This window comes from Rana temporaria, chromosome 5 (assembly GCF_905171775.1).
Source record: "Rana temporaria chromosome 5, aRanTem1.1, whole genome shotgun sequence".
Taxonomy (NCBI): Eukaryota; Metazoa; Chordata; class Amphibia; order Anura; family Ranidae; genus Rana; species Rana temporaria.
Genome location: NC_053493.1, coordinates 390,484,938 through 390,505,016, shown reverse-complemented (window position 1 = coordinate 390,505,016; position 20,079 = coordinate 390,484,938). Strand labels below are relative to the sequence as shown.

At 45.2% G+C, this 20,079-nt stretch overlaps 1 protein-coding gene across 1 annotated transcript in view; it reads left to right on the top strand.

Annotated features, from left to right (window-relative positions):
- The window catches only part of COL14A1 (collagen type XIV alpha 1 chain), a 292,376-nt gene that overhangs the window by 144,491 nt on the left and 127,806 nt on the right, over positions 1-20,079 (top strand). The window contains 3 exon segments of the mRNA XM_040354914.1: positions 7,826-7,977; positions 12,020-12,149; positions 13,925-14,067. Of these exon segments, the coding sequence (XP_040210848.1) occupies positions 7,826-7,977; positions 12,020-12,149; positions 13,925-14,067 (425 nt within the window).

Below are 20,079 nucleotides of genomic sequence, written 5' to 3'. Positions count from 1 at the left end.
TACAGTAGGTGTTTGTGATATTGTGCTTTTAGCACGACAGCGTCGCGCTGATACTCGGCGACATGGTGCCGAGATCTCGCACTCACTGGAATAGTGACAGCACATCCCAGCAAGCGCGTCATAGAAGCGACGGGAGATCCGACTTGGATTCCCGCCAATTCTACACGTGTGCGGCGTTTGTTATGAATCCTGAAGGGGAAGTCCCCGCCGGATTTTAAATAAAAATCCGGCATGGGTCCCCCCTCAGGAGCATACCGGGCCCTTAGGTCTGTTATGGGTTGTAAGGAGAGCCCCCCTACGCCGAAAAAACGGCGTAGGGGGTCCCCCTACAATCCATACCAGACCCGTATCCAAAGCACGCTACCCGGCCAGCCAGGAAGGGAGTGGGGACGAGCGAGCGCCCCCCCCCCTCCTGAGCCGTACCAGGCTGCATGCCCTCAACATGAGGGGGGGTTGGGTGCTCTGGGGCAGGGGGGCGCACTGCGGCCCCCCCACCTCAGAGCACCCTGTCCCCATGTTGATGAGGACAGGGCCCCTTCCCGACAACCCTGGCCGTTGGTTGTCGGGGTATGCGGGCGGGAGGCTTATCGGAATCTGGGAGCCCCCTTTAATAAGGGGGCCCCCAGATACCGGCCCCCCACCCTAAGTGAATGAGTATGGGGGTACATCGTACCCCTACCCATTCACCTGCAAGAAAAGTGGTAAAAACACAAATAAACCACACAGTGTATTAAAATATTTTATTTTTCTGCTCCGGAGGCCGCCCCCTGTCTTCTTTATTAGCTCTTTTACCAGGGGGAGCTTCTTCTTTGACGTCTTCGGGTGGGTGGGGGCCGCCGTCTGGTTCTCTTCCACCGCCGGGGGGGGTGGCTTTTTAAAAAGCCCCCACCCCCCCGGCGGGTTTCCTCCGGCGTCTTCGGCGGGGCTCTTCTTCTTCCGCTATCCCGACGGGTCTTCTCCGCTATCCGGGGGGTCTCGCCGCTCTCCGCTGTTGACTCGGCGCACCCCGGTTCTTCGTCTCGCAGTCCGGTCCCTTCTTCCGTGCTGTACGTCTTCTTCCGTGCTGTGAGTTCTTCTTCCGCGCTGTGACGTCATGTTCTTCACTTCTCTTCTTCTCCCGATGTTGACACGCCGGTCCTCCTCGCTGAAATGACGGATGCGCGCCTTGCATCGGACCTATATAGGCCTCACAGTCCCATCATGCTCTGTACCTACCCATGTGATACCTACCCACGTGGGTAGGTGGGTAGGTATCACATGGGTAGGTACAGAGCATGATGGGACTGTGAGGCCTATATAGGTCCGATGCAAGGCGCGCATCCGTCATTTCAGCGAGGAGGACCGGCGTGTCAACATCGGGAGAAGAAGAGAAGTGAAGAACATGACGTCACAGCGCGGAAGAAGAACTCACAGCACGGAAGAAGACGTACAGCACGGAAGAAGGGACCGGACTGCGAGACGAAGAACCGGGGTGCGCCGAGTCAACAGCGGAGAGCGGCGAGACCCCCCGGATAGCGGAGAAGACCCGTCGGGATAGCGGAAGAAGAAGAGCCCCGCCGAAGACGCCGGAGGAAACCCGCCGGGGGGGTAGGGGCTTTTTTAAAAGCCACCCCCCCCGGCGGTGGAAGAGAACCAGGCGGCGGCCCCCACCCACCCGAAGACGTCAAAGAAGAAGCTCCCCCTGGTAAAAGAGCTAATAAAGAAGACAGGGGGCGGCCTCCGGAGCAGAAAAATAAAATATTTTAATACACTGTGTGGTTTATTTGTGTTTTTACCACTTTTCTTGCAGGTGAATGGGTAGGGGTATGATGTACCCCCATACTCATTCACTTAGGGTGGGGGGCCGGTATCTGGGGGCCCCCTTATTAAAGGGGGCTCCCAGATTCCGATAAGCCTCCCGCCCGCATACCCCGACAACCAACGGCCAGGGTTGTCGGGAAGGGGCCCTGTCCTCATCAACATGGGGACAGGGTGCTCTGAGGTGGGGGGGCCGCAGTGCGCCCCCCTGCCCCAGAGCACCCAACCCCCCCCCATGTTGAGGGCATGCAGCCTGGTACGGCTCAGGAGGGGGGGGGGCGCTCGCTCGTCCCCACTCCCTTCCTGGCTGGCCGGGGTAGCGTGCTTTGGATACGGGTCTGGTATGGATTGTAGGGGGACCCCCTACGCCGTTTTTTCGGCGTAGGGGGGCTCTCCTTACAACCCATAACAGACCTAAGGGCCCGGTATGCTCCTGAGGGGGGACCCATGCCGGATTTTTATTTAAAATCCGGCGGGGACTTCCCCTTCAGGATTCATAACAAACGCCGCACACGTGTAGAATTGGCGGGAATCCAAGTCGGATCTCCCGTCGCTTCTATGACGGCTCTGTCTCCATCGCGGCAAGCCAGCTCGGCGCTGGCTCCCGCGATGGGGCTCGTAGGTGCTCAATCTCGCCGAGAAAGAGAGCGAGATTGACACAAAATCGGGTTCACCTACTGTAATATTAGGGGCGAAACAACTAATCGATTAATCGACAACTAATCGATTACAGTATGAAATTAATCGATTACAATTTTCATAATCGATTAATCGGCCAGTAAAATAATGGGGTTAAAAAAAAAAATTAGCCCTTTATAGTCCAAAAAAGTAAATCGCTACTGTAAATATTACTTTCATTGTCCCACAGTAAAAAATGAACCCCTTACAGTAGCGATTATTTGCTCTTTTTGTACTTATTTTTGTTTTTTTAACCATATTATGTTACTAAACATCTCAGGCCGGGTCACACCTCTGATTTTTGGTGCTTTTAGCAGAAACACTACAGTTTATTTACATGGTTTCCTAGGGGACACGTTCACATCCATGATTTTTTTTCAGCTGTTGCGTATTTGGAAAGGGCAAGGACTTTTTAACGCAAAACGGTGCTATTTTTTTTTTTTTTGGTTCAATATACTTTAATGGAGAAGCTGCAGAAAAGCATGTAATGTGTTTTTGTGGCAATTTGTGTTTTGTAATCTGCCCAACAACAAATTGGCCCAAAAAAAATAAAAAAGACTTTTTTTTTCTAAGGCTATTATCCGATTAATCGATTAATCAAAACAATAATCGGCCAACTAATCGATTATGAAAATAATCGTTAGTTGCAGCCCTATATAATATAAATAGAAATATTTAGCTTTGAGGTGTGATACCTGGAGAGTGAGACTCGGTTCACACTGGGGCGACACGTCAGGCGGCTCAGTCACTCCGACTTAGAAAAAGGTTCCTGTACGACTTTGGGGGGCGGCTCTGGGCGACCTGCATTGACTTCTATACAGAAATCATTTTGCAAATCGCCTCTGAAGTCGTCCTCAGGACGACTTGCAGAGTCGCCCCCAAAGTCGTGCCGCTGCTGTGTGAACCGACTCGTAAGGGTTTCTGTGCGCACATGTCAGAGATCCCCAGGCAACAAGACTTTCTTTTAATATCTTTGTTTATTTGATGGTCATAATATGACATGCCACAGCAAAAAGTTGTCATTAGTTTTTATTAAAGATTAGTGGCAAAGAACATATTTTCTAGCTATAAATCAGCATTATTTAACGTGGTGACTCATTAGTCGGGCGGGGGGGGGGGGGGGGGGGGGGTTTAGAGAATACATCATGGCTTCTACTACCCCTCAGGATAATAAATATATGGGAAATGCAATTACTGAGTTTGAAGGACACTAATTGCTATTATATGGCTATAATTACATGGACAAGGTCAAGATTTAATTACTATGTGCCCTATAAGTCAACGTTTTCTCCCACAGATATTTATGACCACACAGTTTGATGCCTAAAATAGCATTCCTTGTTTTAAAAATAAAATACAAATGAAATTGCTATTATTATTTTGTTGATGGATTAGCTAAAAAAGCCTAAAACAATAAGTTTTCATGCTCTTAAAGATAAAACAAGTGTTTTCATGCTCTTAAAATTGTTGAGATTGTCCTGAGAACCTGAGATTTGTCCATACATGTTTTCAGAATCAATAACTTATAATTAAAGCTGAACTGTAGGCTAACAGCTAAATATAGTGGAACCTTGGTTTACAAATGGTTAACGAGCATTTTAAAAGACAAGCAACTTTTTTTTTTAAAACTCTGACTTGTTTTGCGAGTGTTGTCTAGCAAAACGAGCAGAGTTCAAGCTAATGGGGTGTGCAGTACCACATTTGGCCTGACTTGGGGGGCGCCAGAGACAAGCGGAGCCATTTGAAAATACTCGGAAATACTCAGTCCCCGGGTGTTTCCGAGCCTTTCCAAGGGTTTCTGAGGTCAGCCAAGCTGTCCCTGATCATTTCCGAGGCTCTCCGGCGCCCCCCACCTCTGGCCACATGCGGTATTGCATGCCATTGAAGTCAATGCGGAACAAATTATTTTAGTTTCCATTGACTTCTATGGGAAAACTCGCTTTGATATGCGAGTGCTTTGGATTACGAGAATTCCGCTAGAACGTATTATGCTCGTAATCCAAGGTTACGTAATCCAATTCCACTGTACAGATTTTAAATGCACTGTGTATGTACAATTAGGTAGATTCACGTAGAAAGGCTTATCTTTAGGACGGCCTAGCCTGTTTAGGCTACACCGCCGTAAATTAGTTAGGCTAGTAGTGATTTTCAAACCACTTACCTGCTAATCTACGGCGGCGTAGCCTCAAACGAGCGGGCGTAAGGGCGCCTAATTCAAATGACTTGGAGGGGGGCGTGTTGTATGGAAATGAGGCTTGACCTCACGTTTTTTGACGTTTTTTGACACTGCGCATGCGCCGGGCGACTACATTTCCCAGTGCGCATTGCGGCTAAGTACGCCGTACGGGCCTATTGATTTCGACGTGGACGTAAACGGCGTAAATCCCAATTCACGGACGACTTACGCAAACGACATTAACATTTCGAATTTTGCGGCGGGAACGGCGGCCATACTTAACATTGGCTAGGCCACTAGAGCATAGCTCTAACTTTAGGCGGCCTATCCCTTACGGAAACGACGTAATTCGACGGCGTAGGCCTGGCGTACGTTCGTGAATCGGCGTATCCCCTCAGTTACATAATCTACGCCGTCCGCAATGGAAGCGCCATCTAGCGGCCATCAGAAACATTGCAAGCTAAGATAGAACGGCGCAAGCCGGCCTATCTTAGCTTTGTTTAAGCGTATCTCTGTTTGAGCATACGCTTAAACAAACGCCGGCGTAGATTCAGAGTTAGGTCGGCTTATCTACTGATAAGCCGGCCTAACTCTTTGTGAATCTACCTATATGTACTTTCTCTGTGAAAGCAAAGCTGGCCTAACACTGATTGAAATGTGGCCGATCCCTGCTGGACTGAACACATTTCAATCACTTTGTGGACTCTTCTACTGTCAAAGGGACATGTTGGTAAATTTTTGGATGATCAGCTCAAACTTAAAAACCACAAAGGCATCTCAAAACCATGAAGAATGTTGATGCTGATAGTCTTCTATTCAGCGGGAATGTGGGGGAACGCAGTTCCAGCACTTCCAGCACTGAATGTATATAATGGCAAGGGGTGCTGGGATGTGCTGGAAGGTCTATAGATGCTGGCTGCTGGGGGATCTATTGTCGTTGGGGGGAACTATTGTTGCTGGGAAGTCTATTGCTGTTGAGGGGGATCGATTGTTGCTGGTGGGATATATTGTTGAGTAGAGAGACCTACTGTTGAGGGAGGGGGTCTGTTGTTGCTGGCTGCTGGTGAGTCTATTAATGCTGGCTAATGGGAGATCTAATGTTGCTGGTGGGAGTCTATTATTGCTGGGGCTGGTTCTGTTAGCAATAGGGTTGTCCCGATACCGATACCAGTATCGGTATCGGGACCGATACCGAGTATTTGCAGGAGTACTCGTACTCCCGCAAATACCCCCGATACCCAAATAGAATACTTGTTCCCCCCCCGCCGCCGCAAACCTGTCGCCGCAAACCCGTCGCCGCAAACCGCAAAGCCGCTGCCGTTAATCACTAGCCTGCATTGGATGGGCGTTCACCATGCTGTTGTGTCGCCCATCACTTCAATATACCCGCCCCTCGCTCTCCCTAGCTATACCAAGCCGACGCCGCGATCATGTGACAGACGCGGCGCCGGGTACGTCCATCGGCGCCGCGCAGTGACGTCATCCAAGGGCGCGGGCCTGACGCTGTGAGCGTTACAGGCATAAATAGGCCCCGAGCACCCTAGAACACCCAGGCACCCTCTGCACCCAGGATTAACGCCATCGGGCCGCTCATTAACCTCACCGCAGCAACTGTAAGTTTAAACCATCCTTATACTCTGCAGCAATAATCGTTTCTGCATTATGTGGGGGACATGGCTGGAATATGTGGGGGACATGGCTGCATTATGTGGGGGACATGGCTGGAATATGTGGGGGACATGGCTGGAATATGTGGGGGACATGGCTGGAATATATGGGGGACATGGCTGGAATATGTGGGGGACATGGCTGCATTATGTGGGGGACATGGCTGGAATATGTGGGGGACATGGCTGGAATATGTGGGGGACATGGCTGCATTATGTGGGGGACATGGCTGGAATATGTGGGGGACATGGCTGGAATATGTGGGGGACATGGCTGCATTATGTGGGGGACATGATTGCATTATGTGGGGGACATGGCTGCATTATGTGGGGGACATGGCTGGAATATGTGGGGAACATGGCTGGAATATGTGGGGGACATGGCTGGAATATGTGGGGGACATGGCTGCATTATGTGGGGGACATGGCTGGAATATGTGGGGGACATGGCTGGAATATGTGGGGGACATGGCTGCATTATGTGGGGGACATGATTGCATTATGTGGGGGACATGGCTGCATTATGTGGGGGACATGGCTGGAATATGTGGGGAACATGGCTGGAATATGTGGGGGACATGGCTGGAATATGTGGGGGACATGGCTGGAATATGTGGGGGACATGGCTGCATATGGAGGGGACATGGCTGCATATGTGGGGGGACATGGCTGCATTTGGGGACACATTTTAAAAAAGTATCGGTATTCGGTATCGGCGAGTACATAAAAAAAGTATCGGTACTTGTACTCAGTCCTAAAAAAGTGGTATCGGGACAACCCTAATTAGCAACTTCAAAAAATGATAATTGGTTCTGTATTCTCTAAAAGTGGCAGTACTAGGAGGTGGGTAGGGTGTGAAAACGAGGGACGGTGCTCGGAGATTCGTAGGGGGTGGAGGCAAGGTATCACTTGGAATGGGGGAGTTCTTATTTCTATTATCTGAGAAAAAAAGCCCTGGTATTCCCACTGCAAGAGGCTGTAGGTCTGAACAGGAGGTGAGTAGCCAAATTATAACCAAATTATACCCAGCATGTATCATTGAGTTTGGGTCCTGCTTGCTACCCAAGCGTGTCAAGATCCTACGGGGTAAAATGACCGCACCAGCAAGGAAGACACTGGCTGCAAAAAGCGCCTAGAGGCGATTCAGTTCGCATGTGTAGCGCTATACAAGTCATTCATTCATTCATTCATTGAGATCTACTGTAAATGGGAAATTATCCCCACTCATGGCCATCAGCCCAGCGTATATTATGTGGTCCTGGGAGTAGGTGTAAGGAAAGGAACTACCCCTTGGTCATCATGGTTACCATGTACGGCCAGTGGTTTTCTCACTGATGGCCCAATAATGTATTTACACTAAAATGCCCTTGTTATTTAAGGGGCCTCTGACAGAAGCCTGTCCTGGAAAAATCAACTAAATACATTTGCGTAAAACTTATGACGTAACACAAGAAATCCAATGTGGACAGTTCAATACAGAATAAACTCTGGAATGTTCCATTTACAGGGGAGGTAGCTGAAGTGATTGGATCTCCCTCTGACTTGGTCACATCGGAAGTAACGGCCAGAAGTTTCCGGGTTAGCTGGTCTCATGCACCAGGAAATGTGGAAAAATACAGAGCGGTCTATTACCCCACCAAAGGAGGACAACCAGAAGAGGTAAGAGGCGGGAGAATTAAAAGAATTTGCTCATAGTAGTATTATCATCATTAGTGCCTATTCATATAAGTCATATGTCCTACCTACAGGACCATGGTACACAACATCTTTTGACGGCTTAAAGTGGAGTTCCACCCATAAATATAACATTACATCAGTAGTTTTAAAAAAATGTCATTAGTCCTTTAAGACATTTTTTTTTTGTTAGATGCCTTCAAAGTGTTGTTGCTAGGCAGAATAGTTAATCTTCCCTCTTCCTGCACCTAGGTGCTTAAGCTTCCTAACCTACACCGCACAGACTCCTGGGAATGTAGTGGGTGTAACTTTACAGGAGTCTGTGCACTCCCCAGTCTCGAAGAATCATGTGACTTGGACAGTACAGGTGCTGAAACCTGATCTGAAACCTATTACACTGCTTGTGCAGCACTGAGCATGTGCGAGATCTGCAAGGCTGAAATCCAGGAAGTCATACAGTCTGGCTTCATGATGCCCACACTTAAGATGGCCCCAGTCAATTTCTATTTTATAAAGTGTCTAAATGCTGTAACAATCTAACAAAATGGACCTTAGTTTACAGGCTAACTTTACTAGAATACATTAAGCTTGTGTATTACAGGGGTATTTATATTTAAAAAGTGAAATTGTGGCCGGAACTCTGCTTTAAAGGGGTTGTAACGGTACAATTTTTTTTCCCTAAATAACTTCCTTTACCTCAGTGCAGTCCTCCTTCACTTACCTCATCCTTCCATTTTGCTTTTAAATGTCCTTATTTCTTCTGAGAAATCCTCACTTCCTGTTCTTCTGTCTGTAACTCCACACAGTAATGCAAGGCTTTCTCCCTGGTGTGGAGTGTCGTGCTCGCCCCCTCGCCAGGAGAGTCAGGACACCCTCTAACACGCACCTCCTTTCTCTATTTGCAACGTAGAGAGTGTCCTGACTCTCTTGTAGTCCAAGGGAGGGGGCCAGCACGACACGCCACACCAGGGAGAAAGCCTTGCATTACTGTGTGGAGTTACAGACAGAAGAACAGGAAGTGAGGATTTCTCAGAAGAAATAAGGACATTTAAAAGCAAAATGGAAGGATGAGGTAAGTGAAGGAGGACTGCACTAAGGTAAAGGAACCTATTTAGGAAAAAAAATGTACATTTACAACCCCTTTAAAGGCTAAGTTCACCTTTTGTTCACTTTTTTCCCCTAAATTCCCACTCCCCTATATACCAATATAGCATTAATGTACTTCTTTTGCAAAAATAAACCAGCTTTCCATTTATTCTGCCTACGCTTACCTCACTCCCTTCATGGATGTTTAAAAACCCTGCTCCATTAATTCTGCCTTACTTCCTGAACAGACTTTAGGTCATGACATAGGAAGGAGTTGACCAGCTTAGGGTAGATGATGCAGGGTGTGTGCTAATGAGATCTTTTTTAAGATTACTAACTATGAGTAGAATAGACTTTTTGCACACAACTTGACAAATAGCAAGTGAGCAGTCATGATTGGGCTCTGTTTCTTCTCGCTACGTCTGTGAAGTTGATCTGTATTTAATGTCAGTATTTTGTTACTGTCACTTTTTGCGATTCGGCACTGCGTTGCTTTAACTGACAATTGCACGGTCGTGCGACATGGCTCACAAACAAACTTGACATCCTTTTTTCCCCACAAATAGAGCTTTCTTTTGGTGGTATTTGATGGTTTTTATTTTTTGCGCTATAAACAAAAATAGAGCGACAATTTTTAAAAAAATTCAATATTTTTAACTTTTTGCTATAATAAATACCCCCAAAAAATATATAAAAAATATTTGTTTTCCCTCAGTTTGGGCCGATACGTATTCTTCTACATATTTTTGGTAAAAAAAATCACAGTAAGCGTATATTGATTGGTTTGCGCAAAAGTTATAGCGTCTACAAAATAGGGGATAGAATTATGCCATTTTTATTATTATTATTTTTTTTACTAGTAATGGCGGCGATTTGCGACTTAATGGCGGACACATCGGACACTAGGTGGCGCTGAAGGGGTTAAGCGTGCCTAGGGATGTGTTCTAACTGTAGGGGGGATGTGTGACAAGGCAGTGTTTACAGCTTCTGATTGCAGGAAGCTGTGTACACTGTCCTGTCACTAGGAAGACAGGAAAAATGCTTGTCAGCATTTCCTCCTTCTTCCCCATCGTGACACGATCGCGGGTATGCCCGTGGACATCGAGTCCGCAGGACCCGCGGTCGGAGTCATGGAGCTCGCCCACAATGCCGGCTTCTTAAAGGGGATGTACAGTATACATATATACGTCCTCCTGCCTGTCCGTGCCATGCTGTCGACGTATATAGTCGTGCGCTGGTCGGTAAGCAGTTAAATATCGATTGTCTTAGTTTTTAATAGGAGTTCTATCATTTTGAAGGTTGTCAGTTAAAAAAATATGCTCCATCAGTAAATGTCCCATGTTTTGTCAATAAAAAATGCTGCGGGAGATTGGCAACTCTGACATAGACTCATTGGGCCAGATTCAGGTAGAATTGCGGCGGCGTAACGTATCGTAGATACGTTACACCGCCGCAAGTTTTCATCGCAAGTGCCTGATTCACAGAGCACTTGCAATGAAAACCGGCGTAAGCCCGCGTAATTTAAATGGGCGTGTACCATTTAAATTAGGCGCGCTCCCGCGCCGGACCTACTGCGCATGCTCCGTTTCGAAATTCCCGCCGTGCTTTGCACGCAGTGACGTAATTTTTTCGAACTGTGACGCGTGTAGCGTAATTCCGTATTCCCGGACGGCTTACGCAAACGACGTTAATTTTTAAATTTCGACGCGGGATCGACGGCCATACTTTATACAGCAATATGTTTGCTGTGTAAAGTTAAGGCACCAAAAACGACGACTAACTTTGCGACGGGAAACTAGACTAGCGGCGACGTAGCGAACGGGAAAATCCGTCGTGGATCGCCGGTACTCCTAATTTGCATACCCGACGCTGGTTTACGACGCAAACTTCCCCCAGCGGCGGCCGCGGTATTGCATCCTGAGATCCGACAGTGTAAAACAATTACACCTGTCGAATCTTAGGGCTATCTATGCGTAACTGATTCTATGAATCAGTCGCATAGATACTCTGAGAGATATGACGGAGTATCTCCGCTGTGAATCTGGCCCATTGTTCAGAGTAACCTGCATTCGATTTATTGATGATTTTGGGGAAGACAGAGGGAGAGCTGTACAAGTATGTGGCCATGCAAAGTAAATTTGCACTGTACTTAATTTGCACTACAAAAGTTACAAAAACAACGCATCCCATAGGTGGAAGTGAGGTATCTTTGCAAGATTGCAAGATTACTATCTATTAAAATGTGAGTTAGGGCCCTTTCACACGGGGCGGATCAGTAATGATCCGCTCCGTGTGTCCGTCAGCTCAGCGGGGATCCTCCGTAAAATCCCAGCTGAGCCGTCGGCTGACAGGGCGGTCCCCACACACTGTGCAGGGACCGCCCTGTCTTTCCTCCGCTCTCCCCTATGGGGGATCGGATGAACACGGACCGCATGTCTGTGTTCACCCGATCCGATCCGCCAGACGGAAGAAAAATAGGATTTTCTTCCGTCCGAAAAATCGGAGCTTTGCGGAGGCGGGTTATTACAGGTGTCAGCGGATAGTCATCCGCTGACACCCGCAATCACATAGGGACCAATGTATGTCCCGTTTTCATCCGCAACGAATGGATGAAAATGCGGACATATGGTCCGCACATGTGAAAGGGGCCTTACAGTCTGGGAGCATCTTGGAGTAGATCCACTGTTCTTTCAAATTGGGAGGTGCTAGTTAAAATGGATTAATCATCCTAAAATGATGTAGTTATACTGTGAACATCCGAGGAAGAGGAGGAACCAAATCAGATCCAAAAGTGCTGGTGGCATTAAATCTTCTGAATGGTCTAAAAATAACTTATGTATCCTACACCAACAGATAGAGTCTGTGGTGGGACAATGTGTAGTTCCACTTTAATTAAGTTTTTTTTTTTGTGGTTGAGCTCAGAACTTGTCTTTTGTTGTAGGTGATAGTGGATGGCAGTGTGTCTACTACAGTGCTGAAGAACCTAATGTCTCTAACAGAATACCAGATAGCCGTGTTTGCTGTTTACGCCAGGTCTTCAGCTGATGGATTGAGAGGCTCCGAAACCACCTGTAAGTCATGGACATTTTTTTAAATTACCTATCTTTTCACTATACTTAAACCATCTACACCAGCCAGCATAAAGCCCCCCTATAAAAATCTATTTTCTGCATGTATACAGCCCATTGAAGCACAGGCAGCATAATGGATCAGTACTTAAAGGGCTTGTAAAGCTTTGTGTTTTTTCACCTTAAAGCGGGAGTTCACCCAATTATATATTTTTTTATCTTTTCCCCTTAGATGGTTGCTCGTTTTGTCTAGGGGAATCGGCTAGTTTTTTTAAAATATGATCCGTACTTACCGTTTTCGAGATGCATCTTCTCCGTCGCTTCCGGGTATGGGTCTTCGGGAGCTGGCTTTCCTTCTTGATTGACAGTCTTCCGAGAGGCTTCCGACGGTCGCATCCATCGCGTCACTCGTAGCCGAAAGAAGCCGAACGTCGGTGCGGCTCTATACTGCGCCTGCGCACCGACGTTCGGCTTCTTTCGGAAAATCATGACGCGATGGATGCGATCGTCGGAAGCCTCTCGGAAGACTGTCAATCAAAATAGGAACGCCCAGTCCCGCAGCCCATACCCGGAAGCGGCGGAGAAGATGCATCTCGTAAACGGTAAGTACGGATCATATTTTAAAACAACTAGCCGATTCCCCTAGACAAAACGAGCATCCATCTAGGGGGAAATAGTGTCATGTGCGGGTGAACCTCCGCTTTAATGCATCTTATGCCCCCCAGCCCCCATGTTTTTTACTTACCTGAGCCACGAAACTCCTTTGGCGTGATCCCACGATGCTTTCCCCCAGCTTGAGGCGGCTCTTCATTGGAGATTAATAGCAGCGCAGCCATTGGCTCCCGCTGCTGTCAATCAAATCAATGAGGCGTGTCAGGGGGCTGGGCCGAGTCATAAACTTGGCGGCTATGGCTGCCACTGTATCACACAGGAGCACGCCCGCAAGCTAACCCCCTTTGAAGAGCGCTTCCCAGAGGGAGGTTAGCTCTTGTGGGGAGGAGCCGAGATAGCCACGAGGGACCCCAGAAGACGAGGAGGTAAGTATGGTATGTTTGTTATTTTTAACCCTTACAACCCCTTTAAAGGTGAAGTCCAGCCTGAGCTTTTTAGGCTGGGCTTCTCCTCTGGGTCACATGAGTGCAATTTGTTTTGCACTCCTGTGACCCGTTTTCAGCGGAGAGCGGTCTGAAGTCTGCTCTCAGCTGACGTCACTGCCATCAGTCGGGGCAGCACGTCATCACGACTTCCAAGTCGGGATCCGCCAGCTGCCCTGATTGATGACAGTCTCAGCAAATCAGTGAGCCGCTGAGACCCTGAGATAGCCTCTCCCCGCCCCTCCACTGCTCAGCGCTCCAATAAGCGTGGAGAAACAGAGAGGAAAGACACTGACTGACAGGCAGCCTCTTTCCTTTCAGAGATCTGTGAGAATCGAGCCAACGGCGATGTTCGGCGGCTCGGTTCTCAGTGCACAGACGCCGGGGGACAGCTGGAGCATCGCTCTGATGCTCCATCCACCGAGGTAAGTATAAATCTAAAAAATAAAACGAAAGCCCATACTTCTCTTTTTAAGCACATGTATAGTCAAATCGTTTTTTCAGTTTTGGATAACCTAGGGTAGTTCTGAATGAAGTAGGGTAACTAAAGGTTTATTGATCTCTAGAACTATAACTCTCCCTTACTCTATCCAAAATTAAGAAAAAAAACGGTTTTGCCTGTAGTTCTGCTTTAAGTCCTCCATATATAACTCACAATATGTCTTGCTTTGTGTCATTTCGCAGTGGCATTACCAATGGCCACCGATCTTGATTTGTATGATGTCACCCACCGAAGCATGAGAGCAAAATGGGGCGGAGTTGCAGGAGCTTCTGGTTATATGATCCTGTATGCACCTCTTACTGAGGGATTAACAGATGAGAAAGAGGTAAATTACAATCCACAGTAATTAAATTGACCATATACTGGCTAATTTTCTTAAAATGTGACAAAATTCGAAGGATGTTAACATTCTAGGTTCCAAACCAATTGCTGTCTACTAACAGGTATGAAAAATAATTATCATATTAATTTTATTTATATATTGATAGTCCTTATCCTACCTCACTGTCACTAGGGTGAAGCAGTTATATAGCCACCTGGCGCCGGAAGTGCATTAGTAGGTCTGTTTCACTGCACCTCTCTTCCATATTTTGTATATAAATATTTTTATCAATATTTATATTTTTTTCCGTGGCTGCTATGGACGCAATACGTTTCCTGAGTGACAGGAACCTGGATATTGGTTCTATCTTCACTGTGAATGAACAAACAACTGAACAAACCAATTTTAATACTACCCTCACCACCTTGGGTAACACACTTGAAAAACAAGTCAGAACATGGTGGGATATCTGCACACTGGAACAGTACCTCAAGGAGAAGATAATTATAAGGAGCCTTAGATGGGAAGTGACACCTCAAGATGGTTTAGACGATAAGGACTCTATGATAGAATGGCTCGAGTTCTTTAATGGGGTGGGTCACAAACTTCAAGATCTCATCTTAAGGAGAAAAAAGCGGAAAATGATTAAATTAGAGTCAAAGATAAATGAACTAAAGTTATTACTGGATCCAATCAAGGATTCACAGCAAGTTATTGACTTCAATAACCGCATAAAAAAACGGTTAGAAAAAGTCGATAAAGAAACCCAAAAAACTAAAATAAAGAAGTTCCACCGCGATCTAGGTGACTTTAGAACCAACTGCATCTATCTTTGGCAACAGAACAATAGTACAGAAACAGGAGAAAATGAAATTATGGAAACACAGCAAGAACAGGCCACTGGAGGAACACAACCTTCCACTAGCGCAACATCATATCCTACTAGTAGTAGGAATTCAGATCTCCCTCGTGGACCAAGCCATCGCTCCACACCCGTAAGAAATAGCTCTAATTACACAAGAGGTAGAGGTAGGAATGGTGCTCCTACAAACCATAATTTGAGACCACCACCTACAGATACATACCACCAAGTCCCCGTTCACAATAGGTATGAACCCTTAAGAGATGAAGAGTATGAACCACGATATCAATCACCCCGCCCTTTTTTAGGGAGGGGTCGGGGTTGGCAAAAAAGGGGCAGAGGAAGATCAACCCACAGGGGGAGATCCACTACGTATCCACAGCAACAATATGCACAACACAGGGACACCAATCAGGCTCCGTCCCACATGGACCCACAATGGAGGGATCACCCTCACTCAGATCGAGAAAGAGGTCCCCAACCAGATCCTTGGAGAAGAGATTTAGAGGATGTAGAGCAGGGAGACGCACAAAGAAACAACAAGAAAAGAAGAGTGAGGGATTACGACTAGGAGGGATTTTTAATTTAACAGACACGATTTTATCAGACAAGGAAATGAATATTTTACATTTGGGATTGAAATGTGGCCTCAATCGCCCAATCAATAAATTTAACGTTTTTATTGACATTCACAAATATACTAGGAGACTGAGCATGAAAAAATACTTCCTGAATAAGTACCCGAATGCTATAGACAGAACTCCCACACCAGCCAACGATAGCGGACTGCGTAATAAGTCTCTTTTTAATCCTCTGGTAAGCTCAAACCAGCCCCTTGATGTCTTTAAAGGTCTGCTTCTACGCGATTTAGAGCTAATAAAACCTAAAAAAGACGTAAATCCAAGATATATAAGGGATGGTATAGAGCTCCTAGAAAAGAGAAAAGAAATAGTTATCCGACCGGCAGACAAAGGAGGAGGTGTTGTCATTTTAAATAAAGAATTCTACCAAACACAGTTGTGTGATATGCTCTCAGACACAACCACCTATTTACAACTAAAAAAGGATCCAACATCACAGTATGCAAACAACTTACAGAAATTAGTACATATGGGATATCGTTCTTCTGCAATATCAAATAAAGAAAGAAAATTTCTGGTGCCTAGCAGTTGCCGTATCCCAACAATTTACACATTGCCCAAAATCCATAAAGACATTCAGCATCCACCGGCAAGGCCGATAGTTAATGGCATTGGATCGGTATCGTCAAGATTGGGCCAATTTTTGGACCATTATCTACAGAAAAGCGTTACAGCCACCAAAGCCTATTTGAGAGATACTAAGGAGCTGCTCATTCTATTACAGGAGATAGACCTCTCTGATTTAGAAGAAGTATACCTAGTAACGGCTGACGTTTCATCATTATATACTATAATTCAACATGACGATGCGCTCTTAGCACTTAATTGGGCCCTATCACAGAGAGATGACATTTCCCACTCTCTAAAGGTTTTTCTCCGTAATTGTTTAGACTTCTGCTTAGGGCACAATTACTTTTGGTTCAACAGCTGCTTTTATACACAGAGGAAAGGAGTTGCCATGGGGGCCAAGTTTGCCCCAAGTATCGCAAACCTTTTCATGGCAGAGTGGGAGGACAAAACTATTTTTAGATCACAGAGGAAGGAGCTAATATTTTACCGACGTTACATAGACGATCTATTTTTTATTTGGGCAGGTCCCCTTTTAACATTAGAAGCCTTTTTAAGTGATCTTAATAAAAATAGCCAGAATATTCTACTAACCAGTGAATATAACCAGCAAAGCATACATTTCCTTGATCTTAACATTTTTAGAGACAACAACAGACTGGGTACAAAGGTATATTTTAAACCCACAGACTCTAACAGTTTTTTACCCACACAAAGTGGCCACCATCCGATGTGGTTAAGAAACATCCCAAAAGGTCAATTTATGCGTGTCAAACGCAACTGTAGCCATGATACTGACTTTAAAACACAGGCCCTCCTTCTCAAAGGCAAATTTCTGGAAAAGGGGTACAAAAACAACCATTTGGATAAGATTATTGAAGAAATGGCACAACTTCCACGATCCAATTGCCTTACCACCACACAATCACGGATGAGAAAAAATATCCACGAGTGGAGCTTTATATCTGGTTACCACAGCCAATATAAAGAAGTGGAAACCATTTTTAAAAATCATTGGCACACGCTATTCCTAGATAAAACACTGAACTCAGTCCTCCCTAAAAAACCAAGTTTTATATACAGAAAGGCTGTGAACTTTGGTGACAAGATAGTAAAGAAAATTCTGGACCCTCCAAAGAAGCCACCAACAATATGGGACAAAGATGGCTTCTTTCCTTGTAAAAAATGTCTTCCCTGCAAAGAAGCAGACAGACCTAGAAAATGCATTGATACCTTCACGTCCACATCAAATAATACTCAATTCCAGGTCAAATCATTTATTACATGCAACACTACTTATGTAGTATATATGCTTGAGTGCCCGTGCCACCTAATGTACATCGGACGAACAAAGAGAAAGATGAAAATCAGAATAGCCGAACACATTGCCAACATTAAATTGGGTTATAAGGACCACAATGTGTCACTCCACTTCAAGCTATATCATAATCAAAACCCCGCTGGTCTCAAATTTTGGGCAATTGATCACGTTGAACCACCGTGGAGGGGCTGTAACCACGTGAGGGAACTATCAAAACGCGAGACAGAGTGGATCTATTTGGCAGGCACATTGGCACCAAAAGGGTTAAATATTGACCTGGATATTAATTGTTTTATCAGCGACTATTAATTCAATCTCTCTCCCTGCCTCTGGGCTCTTGTATTGACAGAACACCAGACATCTTCCTTCTAATGGCATTTTTAGTGATTTTAAGTGTTTTTTGGGACTTTTAACATGTCTCCCATGTTTTTGGCTGATTCTGGAATTTTTGGACATTTTATCATATTTTATGTATGGTTTTGTTTTGGTGATTTTAGATACTTTGAGACATTTTACCCCCTTTTTTACACTTTTAATGCACTTTTATTCCCTATTCCTGATTGGACCATTTTGGCCACTTGAGCCTACCTCAGCTCTTGTATACTACAGTTTAGAAGCATCTCCGCTGTAAGCTCTACAGCTAATATCCCTGGCCGGCAGATGTTTGTATAGCATATCACTTTTACTCAGATATACAATTATCTATTTCTATACAATATTATCCATTCATCTATCTATTTATTTATTTATTTATATATTTATCCATATATATTTATTTATTTTTTTAGATATCTTCTGAGCGCTCAGTTAATAACTACTATCTACTTTTTACTGAGCCTTTTTTCTGCAACCAATATCGTTACTGTGGATAGGATACTATCTTTACAGAATACATAATAAACGGTTAAAAAATGCTGCACAAACCTTCTATATGCACGGGTACAACACGTCTATATAAGTCGAGCTCAAAAGAACTGCCAGTACTGTACTTGATATTTTTCAAATATTTTTCATATTTATGACAAGGATGCACGCTAATGTGCAATTTTAGTGCAGTACTTTGATCAGTGTGGCTGTTTAAAAAAAAAAAAAAAAAAAAAAAACATATAGTCCCGCAACCGTAGCCGGCTTATCTACATGACACAGCATCCAAACTGTTTTTTAGTTATCTTCTATAACTAATATACCCTTATAAGCCGTCTGAACTTATGAACACACGGGGCGTCAGATAACTTAAATATAACACATCTCCTCGCTGACACATCTACTAGTGTGTCACCGTCAGACACGCCCCCGATAAATGTGATTGGCCATACCACAGTGCAGACATCGAATCTTGTCTCTCAACCATTAATTTGACCCTATATGCATCTTGTTTCATAATACACTGGAATCCACCGATTCGGTTGTCCCTAGACTGACCCGCTCGATTGATCAGTGTATAGACTCCTTCATTATTTCCCAAAGTATTATCTATATATTTTGAATTTTTATATTTTTATACATTTTCGTTCCCGCTCGGTTTACCATTTACCAATGGTACACATATAATATAAGACGAGCATGTAGTGCTTATTTTGGCCACATCCGGCCGTATTAAAAGTATTTAACACAGATTTCTTTTTTCACCGATCATCTTTAATAACCCTATCACATCCCGGCTGATGTCCATCTATGCATTCGGATCGAGCAGCACCAATGAGATCCAGTGGGCGGTAGCATGACATCCAATAGCTGTCGGATGTACGGGTATAAAGAGATAGTGATGGCGCGACGTAGCCACGCCCTCAGTTGAAGTCGGAAGTGACGAAACGCGTCAGGGCGTGGCTACAGACAGCGCTACACAGAAATCTTATTTGCGTTCCACCGCGCTCCACCATCCACCATCGACAGCGAGGAAGATCTACACATCGAATCCGCAGCACTCGCGCGGCCCCTTCGGGCAGGAGGTCTACGGTGACGGCGGTGAAACCTTTTTCAATTTTGTTTATACACAGTTTAAGCATTGTACGGGCAATTATCAGTGGGCTTCACCCATCTTATTCGGGGTCATTGCAGGGCATTATCACACTATGAGAGTTCTTTGTGCTTTTGTCCTTTCATGTACCTCCGCTTGAGCTATTTAACCCCTACATTCCTGGATGATCTACTGATTTGAGAGCAAGTTTTTTCAGTGACTTGCTGTGGTAAGCTTACCCGTGCAGGGGATTTATCCACACTTGATGGTGTATCCATAGGTATTTGGTGCACATATACCATAGTCCGATCACCTACCTCAAATCACTGATTATTAGGATTTCTTTCACCTTTCTAATTAGAGTTAGATTTATTCTACTCTGAGCGCTGTTTTTATCTGTTTGAACACAAGTTCACGTTCACCGATACTTTTTATATGAAAAATAACACAATGATTTTCTAACTTGGTGGAAAACGGTCATGTTCTGGCTATGTGTTTTCATAAAATGTTGTTTTTGATAATGCGTGGGCCATTTTTCATCTGTGATCACATAGTAGCACATGTTTATAATGCCCTTCATTGCATGTATTTGTACATGCACATGAACGTCTCTTCATCTCTTCCTTGTGGTTATTAAGGGGATCCCACTCTCCCTGAATATCTTTAT